The sequence below is a fragment of the Poecilia reticulata genome, linkage group LG23 (assembly GCF_000633615.1).
Source record: "Poecilia reticulata strain Guanapo linkage group LG23, Guppy_female_1.0+MT, whole genome shotgun sequence".
Lineage (NCBI taxonomy): Eukaryota > Metazoa > Chordata > Actinopteri > Cyprinodontiformes > Poeciliidae > Poecilia > Poecilia reticulata.
Window position 1 is genome coordinate 6160723 of NC_024353.1, and position 11323 is coordinate 6172045.

At 39.5% G+C, this 11323-nt stretch overlaps 1 protein-coding gene across 1 annotated transcript in view; it reads right to left on the bottom strand.

Annotated features, from left to right (window-relative positions):
- The window catches only part of LOC103459311 (round spermatid basic protein 1-like), a gene marked incomplete at its 3' end in the record, with an annotated part of 28064 nt that extends 17121 nt beyond the window's left edge, over nucleotides 1–10943 (bottom strand). The window contains exons 1-2 of the mRNA XM_008400778.2: nucleotides 10230–10943; nucleotides 3738–3869 (exon numbers count right to left, since the gene is read on the bottom strand). Of these exons, the coding sequence (XP_008399000.1) occupies nucleotides 3738–3869; nucleotides 10230–10863 (766 nt within the window). The remainder of the gene's footprint in view (nucleotides 1–3737; nucleotides 3870–10229) is intronic.
- Between the last annotated feature and the right edge of the window lie 380 nt (nucleotides 10944–11323).

The following is an 11323-nucleotide window of genomic DNA, read 5'->3' on the forward strand; positions in this document are numbered from 1 at the left end:
TTATTTTAAACCATATCTGAATAGTTTCTCTCGCTTTCTGATCTCGGAAAACAACAAGTAATAGAAGAAATCCAAACATCCACACCGAGCCTTTAACAATCCAAACAAGCCGACTACTTTAAACAAGCATTTAAAGGAGAACCCTGAAAAGTAATGAGCACTAACTATTTTTAAACAAGAGCAGACAGATGAGTCATCGCTCTCCCCAGCTGACATGCGCCTCCCGTGGTGTACATACTAAATAAATTGAAACAGAATCCCTCGAGAAAAGCAGCGCCGACTAAGTCAGGAAACAGTTTAGTCAATATCTGAAGAGAGATAAAAAATAAATAAATAAAAAAAACAAACTGCGCCACGGTTCATCTCCTTAAATCCCAGAAGCGAGACAAATTGGAACGTGGAAATTTCAGCTTGGCGCCGTTTGCGACTGCGTGTGTGAGGGAAACAATTACCAGGTTGAATCTTCTAGGCTCTGATATGATGAAGATTATTCCTTACTCTCATTTTTGTCTGTGTGCATATAATGTGTGTGTGTGTGTGTGTGTGTGTGTGTGTGTGCGTGTGTGTGTGTGTGCGACACCGTTAGAGCGTGTTCTTTCTGCCAGACGAGGGAGGAAGGGGATGCAGAATGTGAAACAGCAGAGAGACAGACGGTATTAAAGAGAGCAGCAGAGAGACGGGGTATTTAGAGTACAATACTAGAGCTACTAATCCAAAAGCTCTTTAACACACAAATCACCCCTCCCCCCACTCGACTCAAACTAAATATGGACACAAACAGAAACACTTCTGTTCCAAAATCTGAACCGTTCATCACACCAGCCAGATATTGACAAAAATGCCCGGATCATAATCGGTCTGGTGGAGATTTCTGTTATTATTTTCCAGGACTAAATTTAATAACCGCTTTACACTGCTTTGTTTTATTTTTTTGCTGCCACAAGCTTCATTGCATTTAATTTTATGTGAAAAGAAATTTAGCCTCAGTTATTTCATCTTTTAAAGGATAAAAGTCTGAAAAGTGCGGCATGTGTTTGTCTCACACGATTAATAGAATGACCCTTAAACAGGTTAAACCTTTGCCGAGGCCGTCTCAAACAAATCGTTGAAAAATGAAAGTGAAACTCTCCATGGAACGACCAAATCATTTCACATTCAGAAGAGAAGCAGGCCTTCACCGTCGTTACATAATTATACATTTCTGATTATTTGGGCTAATTAGGATCACTCATATAATTAGGCTTATAGGTTTCTAATCCACAGCCAAGTCATAATATGCTGTGTAATATTTTCACATGGCTTTCCGTCGTCTGACAGACTGAAAAATTCAAAGAACATTATTATTTACTCATCAGGCTGATACTTCTTCAGGTTTTGGGTTTTGACTTCAAATGTCCCGCAAGTGTACAAACACACATCTTAGAAGCAAAAAGGTCGCTTAACATAAAGCGGTGATTTTGAAATCCAGAAAAGAAAAAGAAAATGATGTGTCAAAGAATCTATCAAAAACTAAAAAGGGTCCGGAAAATATTGGGCATCGATCAAAATAACACTAGTTTTTAACCAGTTTGGCCAGAAAACACGCTGTATCTAAAGATACCAGATTATGCTGACACTCTTTAATCATGTCACTTTTGCTCGGATTATTTTTAATACAGCAGGAAGCTGGTTAAAATGTTTTGAATGTTGTTCCTGCATCTTGTTATGTTACAGTTCTCAAAAAGAAAATGGAAATTAGTGCAATTATAGAACAAAACAAAAAAAAAACAAAAGGGGGGACGCTTGTGTTTTAATGCATTTTATAATAAACAAAAAATGAAACCTGATTTTTAATCATCGATACGCCAATCAATGGACAGGGCAGATAAATTGAAGGTTCCATCGCTATAATTAAAATCTAGTTAAAATCCTTGTGCAGGTTAATCAGAAAGCTCTAACAGACCAACGCAGAAACTAAATACAAACACTGAAAAGCCTTTTTTTTTTTTTTTTTTTTTAAACAAACAGCCACTCCATCAGTTAATTCACTGCAACCCTCAGTGTTATGACCGTCGTAATAAAACCAGTGGAGCTAGTCCTGACAGGAAATCTCTTTCTGTTCCCCTCTCTGCCGCCTGCTTTAAAGTAAAAGCACGTCTAATGAATAACTAAAATTCCTTGTGCCACTCGGCTGAACAGTCCTGATCTGTTTAAGGTCAGATAAGTTTGCAGTCAAATCCACACACAAGGCCCACAAACAACCTCAGCGGCAGTAAAAAAGATTTACTGTCAGAATGGTCGTTTGCTGCTTATCGATTCTCTATCCTTTCCTCCACTGGCTGCCTCGCTCTCTCTCTCTCTGTCTCAATTGTAAACTTAACACTCTTTCGCTGATTAGATTTCTAACTTTCTCCTCTCAGTCTCTATGTCACTTGCAGGTTGAATACTCCGATTTAACACCACGGTACTTTCCTATTATGGTGTGCTAGTAAACTCCCCCCCCCCTCTCTCCTCCTTCAGAAGATTCAAAATCTCACGGTGGATTTCAGCATCTCCATTATCCTAAACACACATGATTAAGCACCAGACTCCCGCGCAGGGTGACTGCAGGATTAGCGCTCGCTCTTACTCTCGGTCTCTCGCTAGAACCAGTCATCTCCCAACTCTTCATAAGTAATGAGAAGATGAATCAACGTTACGAGGCCGCACTTCCTCTCTACAGAGAGCAGGAAGAGTGACATATTACAGATAATCTCTATGTAATTTCCATCTGCAGCCAGTGGTCATGGTGTGTGGTTAAAGTGCCGCTAAGTCCTTGAAATGTCACGGCGCGGCCATGACATTATGCTATGGAAGACTGCCAGTCCGACTGTAGCTTCAGAACAAATCAAATCAATGGGAATAAAGCCGGTATTCACTGAGATCTGCACTCCCGTTTGATGCGGATTTAACCTTGTGAGCTTTGCTCAACGTATGTTTTTCCTGATTGGGAAAACAAAAAGAAGAAAATATTTTCATGCTATTTTATGATACAAATAAAATACAAGTTGGCTGGGTAGTGAGTAACAATATATTAATAAACGTAGAGACAAAAAGGCTAGGAGGGAAAACAAATTTATGAACCGTGAGCAAAAGTGACCAAAAGCCAAAAAAGGAGTATTACAGAGGCACACTTGTACTGCGAATGCAGGTGAGCTACTTCCTCGTGTCACAGCTTTAAAATCAGAGTGCAGAAGCTGACAGAAAGTCAGATGGTTCGACTAAATAAATCATGAGCTCCGTTTCATCACATGGCAGGAAACCCGCCCCAAAGGTCAACCTAATGTCACGGATGCCATCGTCACACCTTCAGCTTCCTGCTGCCCCGTTACAGTGAAACGTTTTGATTTTTACGGCACCGTACGAGGAGTTTTTATAACCTCTGAACAATAATCTTGCACTAATGATTAACTGCACACCATCTTGTGGAAGAAGGAAATTGAAATATGGCGCACGTTCAATCCGACGTCAGACACTGCTATGCTATGTCAAAGTTTTGTGCTGCTTTCTGTCGTTTAGGCTTTATTTATTTAACAATCAAACCTCCCTAATAATTACTTTAATTAGAAAATAATTGTTGTAAATGTAACTTAAATTGGTTTGGGGGGCATTTCCAGTTTGGACTTCTTAAAATACCACTTTCACCAAGTGCAGCTTAAACAGACGAGATTTGTTTCCCTCCCGCTCAACATTTGGTATGCATGAGTGTTTCCACCAACCTTTAATCGGCTGCTTGACTTCGCCGTTCTCCCTCTTGATCTCATTCATCACTTTGTGCTTTTTCTTCTCCTTCTCTCGTTCTTTCACCTTCTTCTTTTCGCGAGCCTTCATCTCGTCCTTGTTGGGGTTTTCTGCAGAAATGGATAAGATAGGGTTTCATTATTGCAGACCACACAAGTTGATGCGCACTTAGTCCAGGTTAAATTTTTTTTTTAAACCAGAAAAATCTGATGAAAATTGTAATATTCCTCTTTTTTTTGCTGGAGTGTTTTTTTTTTTTTGTTGTTTTTTTGGAAAGGTACAGCAAGGACGCTGACTAACACCCGCAGTTCCCGGCTGAGCAACGAGCCTCCACGTTTCTTGATAAAACTTCCAAGTTTGATCCAATCTTTTTATTACTCGCCCTCTTTGATCATTTGCTTCCTTTCACTTCCCATAAAAAATTCATAAAAAAAAAAACCTGATAACTTTCTTCTTTGAACCCTGTCAGCAGAAGCAGCTGGTAAAAAGGAAGCTGTGTTTTCATACTGCGGGTAGAAGACCACAGTCTAGCTCTACTCACTGTTTGCAGGATCAAAGATAAAAGAACCCTTGCAGGAGCGGAGAAGAATAATAAGTGAACCGATTCGACATTAACACTCAGATAACGCCAAGTAAGCTGGTGACTGAAATCTACCAATTTTCAACTGAAATCTACCAATTTTCAACTTGACCAGCTGGCTACAAAAATTCACAGATTGGTAAATATCGTTATTGTCCGTATAGATGTCAGGGAAATAAATCAGTGGAGGTGATCATTTAAAATGTGAAACATTGTTTTGCAGAAATTCTACTTTTTTCACACACACACAGTGTGACGTCAGCTCTGATCCTATCATGAATAATGAATGACAGCTCACACCAGAAACTGTAGAAAGAAAGATTTCTGCTGCTATAGCTCTCAAGGACCTATAGGTGACATTTATCATCTGCTTCTGAGACTCTGTCCAATTGTCTAATTAATACATTAACAAACAAAATGCAAGTTCATAACATTTGGAATAAGCCAACAGTTATCGCACTTGGATTTTGAAATGTCGATATTTTGCGCAGCCTCAATAGAGTGGCCCGTCAAAATTTAGCGAGGGAAAACTACTCAATACACTCAAGTGCCTCATTTTATAAATTGAACATCAAGAATAAAATAAATGTCAGATCACTCAAAGAAATTAGGTAAATAAAAGCTGCAAGTTTCATATCAATTTGGCTCCAGAGGAAGCAGCAGGCTTTAGTGGAGGGAGCCTCAACTTTACTGCCAGATTTAAAGAAAAATGAACCCTGCCAGAGGTGTTAGATTCATAAATAGTCTGTTCCTGCGTCTAGGAGACAGCAGCCCAGGTGGTTGGCCTAACCTCAACTGCACTGAAAAGAAAAAGGGAAAAAGCAGACTGCATCACAGCTCAATACAGGGGAATTCCCCATAGAAGTGAACAGAAACTTTCTCATAGGCTTCATTAGTTCTAATATACAGACGTCTGTGGCGGTATAAATGCTCAGAAATGAATGTGCAGCCCTTTTCTGGCTGTTTTGTTTTCTGATTTTGCTGCAGCCGTCGGTTTTGAAGGGGAGCGCAGCGGGTGGTTTTCACCATTCCGATGATCACAGGAGAGACGCCAGAGGCAGGCGGCTCGCAATCTCCAACTACACCACCCGTTGCTCGCATCCAGCGTCTTAAATTCAGGGGAACAAAATGAGAAAATAAGATATACGCTTATATCAGTGGGTTTTTGTTTGATGTTGTCTGTTGGGGGGTGGGGGGAATGCAATTTTAAATGAAAAACAGCTTCATTCTTTCACTGTCTGTGCTCAGTTTTGCTCTCATTTTACCAGTGTTTAAAACTTGTGTATTTTGCAGACATTTCTGAGTATAAACCTGCAACATGGTGACCCCTGGTGACCTTTAAATTGCAGGAGAACATTTGGACCTGCAGCAACATAGTATTGCTACTGTACAAATCCTGACATAGTAAACCAATACTGACAAACTGCTTCTTTCAGTTTCAACGTCTGTTCATCAATATAAAAAAAAAAAGCCGTGCACTTTTTTTCTTTTTTAAACAAGAACACAAACGCATGAAAGAAAAGAAGCACTCTGCTTAGTTTAATGGATGTTTCGTGTTTGAATATGGGAGACTCAAAACAAGCTCAAACATTGGCGTGCCCAGGAACGCTGGGAAGCATAATCCATCAAGCCTCTGTCGCATTCTTAAAGTTATACAAGTAAGAAAAAAAAAAAAAGAGCTAAATGAAGACCATATTTTTTTCCAGGAGGCTCATACTGTGGATCTGTCAACGGCATCTCAGCACACACATGGTCCCTAAATGAAACTGAATTTATTCATAATAAAAAAGTGCATGAAGTCAGATTTTTGATTCACAAATAGCTACAGGGAAGAAGATATCTTTTATTTCCAATGAAACAAGCCGAGCACACAGACGTCTTATAAACGAAAACCTCCGCATCAATATGCTGCTTCTGGTATAGCAAGTCCAAGCTTTTCAAGAAAATAATATCTAATAAGGCAAACCAAATCCAACCCAGGCGTAACTATGACTAAGATGTTTGAGCAACTTAGAGCTCTTTTAAAAGATGTCAGAGAAGTCGCCAGGGTGAACAGACTTTATGGGTCCATTTGTTTCTTGTTTTTTCAAGAGTCAAATATGGAAAATATTTGCTGAGGGGAAAAAAATACACAAGATACCAGCAGCATGTTGATTAAGCAGCAAACTGTAGCTTCTACCTGAACAGACAGCATGGCTAACGAACCAGCTAGTATGAGCTTGTTGTACTGATTTGCTTTACAGAGAGCAAAACCATAAAAAAAGTAATATTCTGCACAATAATCACTCAAAGAGTGAGGTATTCTGTGACCTTTTATGTAAATATGTTGAGTCATCTCTTACTGGCCAAGATAACTATTAGACATCTACATCAACACAAAGTCATTTTTTAACTTCTAAATAAACGCTTTGACTAGCCCAGGTCAGAGTTAGAAGGAAAACTATAAAAAAATAAAAAATTGTGACATTTGTTGCATGTTTCCGACCATCGACAGTGGGCTGAGAATGTTTTTAAGGCTACTTAAACATTAATTATTGCTGCTTTTTTTATTTACTTATTTCAGTTTATTAATAGAGTAAAAAATTTCAACTATACAATCACAAAATGCGATTTAATTCTGAGAATCGTCTTAAAACGCTTACATTCACTATCCCGATAGCAACCAACCCTTTTCTGTCGCAGCACCAACGCCAGCTAACACTAATAATATTACTTGATGATCTGATACTGCTTGGATCCTCGTAGGAGAATTCTTGCCCTTCAAGAGAGAGAGAGAGTACAGTGCAACTTTAAGAAAGTGTTTCTCAACCCGTTGGTCTCCATGCTTAACCCCATCTGAAAAAAATGTTTAACACCAGAGAAAGGAATATTACTAGACATGTCAGAAAATAATAGTTCATGCTGCAACTATAAATGTCAAATTAATACTGTTAAAGGAAATCATTTACCTTATTTTTAAAAGCAAGAATACACAGATGTATACCAATTTTGGTCAATTCTGTAGTTTTATAAAATACTGCCTTGCTAGTGTTTTTACACCAACAATATTAAAAGTGTTTTTTTCGCCCCCCGTCTGTTTACAGCACTGTATCTTCCAACCTTTCGGCTGGACTTGGGCAACAACATCCTATCCTAGTGTCCAATTTGACAGCAGTAGCTGTTCACAGTGTGTCATGACCTCTTAAACTGACCAACTGGAAAAGGGTGACATCATGCGCTCACACACACCGACATGTGCCCACCGGATCTCCCTGCCGGAGTCAGAGCACTAGAAATGTCCATTTGTGAGGAGACACAGGCACACAGAAAACAAAACGAGGATCTGTCCGAAAATATGTCTACCCTATACGTTGTTTTTACATTACAACCACAGACAGCAACGTGTTTTATGAGGACTTTAAGTGATAGACCAAAAGAATATAATGCATAATAGCAAAGTGGAAGGAAATTTTTTCATTGTTTCCAAAGTTGATCTTGTTGTATACTTTACTGTCGGGATGGGTGAGCTGTGTTACTTTTCTCCCACACAATCTGGATGTTGGTCACATTGTTCAACTCTGGTCCAGTTTTACCTGAACACCTTGCCGTGTCCCAATCATGCCTTTAGGCAAACTGAAAACAAGATTTATTTCCACAATAGCTCTCTTTTGCCAACTCTTCCATAGAAGCCAGATTTGTGGATGATGAAATAAAGATGTCTATCAACGCTTGGGATATTGTTTCATAACCTAATCCAACTTTAAACTTCTCCAAAACTACATCCCCAGCTTGTCTGCTTTATTCCTTGGCATGTATTGAAGCAATTTGTTGACTAACGTTCTCCAACAAATACAGAACAGATGTATTTATACTGAGATTAAATTACACACAGGGCAACTCTAGTTAATAATTGTAATAGACTTCCGTCTGGTTGGATGGAATTTCATCTGAGGGCATCAAAACAAATGGGTCCCACAGTCACACCAGATTTATTGTATTTATTTTAGAAAAACTTTAAAAATAAAAACATGCCATACTCCTCCTATTTTAGAGCTGGTTGGTCAACCAAACAATATAAAATTCATTGCTATTCCAAGTTCCATAATGCAAAGTTATTTATATAATAGACGACAACCAAATTAAAAACTAATTCAGAAATACTATTGCTGGATTACCCACAACTCTGCATGGACAGATGTTACTGGATTAATACAAGTAATTTAAGTCAGTTTAAAAAGGAGCTCACCAGCAAACATATGCTTAGGCTATAGGAAAGAAAAAACAGTTTGGAAAAAGTAGATCAAACAAAACATTCTCGAGTGGTGGGGTGAATGGCGGTTTGCATCCAACATGGGGTGAAAGTCATGAGTTTCAAAGACTTCCCTTAGAAAAGAAATTATTTACACTCAAGATCCAATAAAAAGCATTCACGTGACTTCATATTTTAGTCAACTATATTGACAGTAAATTTAGTTATAAAACAACAATAGATGGCTAAGCTGAATAAAACAAAACTACATATTTGTCAAAAGACTAAAACTTAAAATGTGCGATTCAGAGTTAATAAACATTTTATTGGCTATAACTTGAATAAACGTGGAGAAGTAAAAAGTGTATGAATACCGCTATACTGTGGCTCTCACCCTGTCACTAAAATATAATAAAGATGCAGAATTGTTGTTGCAAAGACTGCATGGATTCAATATTTAGAATAGGCCATATTATTGAAGTAGCCTTGCACTTAAACTCAGCTTTCCAATATTAAAAGTGGCCAGCCTAGTCAGATGCCCTGGCACTGCTTTTACACACTTGGTAAGATGAAGCAGCTCAGGGAGATTGGTTCAACCGATGTCATTGCGTAGAAGAAATAGAAGAGGGGGGGAAAAAGTAAATTGAGGATTTGTGCCTTCAGACAAAAACAAAATAAATCCTTACACATTCAATTACTTTCAATATGCAATGGTTAAGTCGTAGAAGGATTGAATAGTTTATTTAGGTAACTATATGTGACAATGTTAGTGTTGCTTCTCAGAATGTGTAGTATTTAACGACACAGTTTGACAGTGATAACACATAAATCGTAAATACAGTTAAGGTGAAACAAATTGTGATAATTTCTAAATGAATTTTTTTACCACCTTCGTAATTGTTTAAGCTAGCTCAGGACGCCGTCTGACTGCTCATCCATACAGCCTGGGGCTACAGAGGGGGGCGTGGTGCACTACCAAAACAACACTTAGCCTATAATGGCGGGCGGCTGTCATATTGTTTTGACAGAATGAGCGTGTAGTTCTTCTACGCTCACAACTCGTAATAAAAATAAACAGAAGAAGCATAAAAAACAAACAACTCGGCTCGGGTTCTAGGTCGACGTTTGGTTTAGTTTCACTATAGTTGCCGTTTTTTAATCAAATGTGCAACATTGTAGCCATACGTCGTAATTACGTAACTATTCCGCCGCAGCACGAGAGCGGCTGGTTATAATTCCAACTACCAGGTCGCGCGACGAACCGATGCTCTTTCTAGAGCTCGAGGGTTCACGCGCGGGTGAGCGAGCGACAAAAAAAAAAAAAAAAAAAAGCTGGGAGAGCGCAGCCCGTAGACACGTCGATCAAACTGAGTTTAAAAATCACTAAACATGTTGTAAACATTCCCCCTGGCGTTCAAATGTCGATTACAGAAGCGCTTGGCTCGTTTGTGTAGGATTTCACGAGTGATGATTTTAAAACGGGAGCTAAAAGCGGGACTGCTGGGATAAATTAAAAGGCAGCCACTCTGTGGGTCAGGGCCACATGCTCAAATGGCTGAATCTACCAGCCAAGAAGCTATAAAAGGGCACAACTCGAGACTACTTATTAGAAACATGAAAGTTCTGGTATTAAAGACGTAAAAGAACATTATAATGGCCTACCTTTTGATGGCAACAGGACATCTCCATTTTCTCTTTTCGCTGCAGAAACGTTGTTAAATCCTTTAATGTCGTTGCTGTTAGTAACATTATTCCCAACTCCGGAGGTCACCAACAGTTTATGTTTCTTTTTCTCCTCCCCGGCTCCTTTCCTTTTTTCTCTCTCCTTCTCCTTCTGTTTATCTTTACACTTGGTTTTCAAGGAAGGCGCCTTGTGGAGGAAGAAATCGCTCTGTTTAAAGACTTTGAGTGGCTGGGATCCATCGGTAGCAGGCACGGGAGGGTTGCTGCTGCTGCTCGTCTTACCCGGGCTGAAGCTCCATAACCCCGCGCTACTGCTACTACAATTCTGCTGCTTAGTGAGCTGCTGGGTTTTCTTTTTCCCGCTGCCGTTGCTTCCATCACTCCCGTCCTTGCTGACTTTCTTGGGTTTAACGCTCCTCTCCTCGACTCGGACCTTCTTGGGTGGCGGTGGCGGTGGGCTAAAATCTCCGGAACACTGCGGGCGGTTGTCAGCGGCTCCCTTCGACTCGGTTGCCTTACCGAGTCCGTTTTTGACCGAAGCTCCGGCAGCGGAAGGAGAAGGAGCAACAGCCAGAGCTCCGGAGAGGTGAACAGAGCCCTGCGAGTCAGCCATCTTGAGGCTTCTCCCTCTATTTACTCTCTTCCCCAACGGCCGCCAATGCTGCTGTTTTTTTTTTTTTTCTTCCGCGACGTGCAAGCTATGTGGGGGCGGGGCTTCACCTTGATTGACAAGTATGGAATCGGGGGCGTGGCCAAATTATGACTGACGGCAGGGGGAGGGGCTAGCCTGAATAAATAAGGAACTTTTTCACATCAGTGAGGCCTCTGTGTATTAAAGTTAAAGTAATCTTAATATCTCAGACACTACATAATGTAAATTGACTCAAGTAATTTGTCAGAGGTAAAAAAAACTAAATGCATTTACAACCACATCAAAACTTAATTTAGTAAACTATATTTTTGATTTAATAAAGCACATTTTACTATTTATTGATTATGAAAATAATTTAGAAGTCAGACAACTTCTAAATTCAAAATGTATTTTTTAATTTTATTTATTAGGAGGGGGGGGG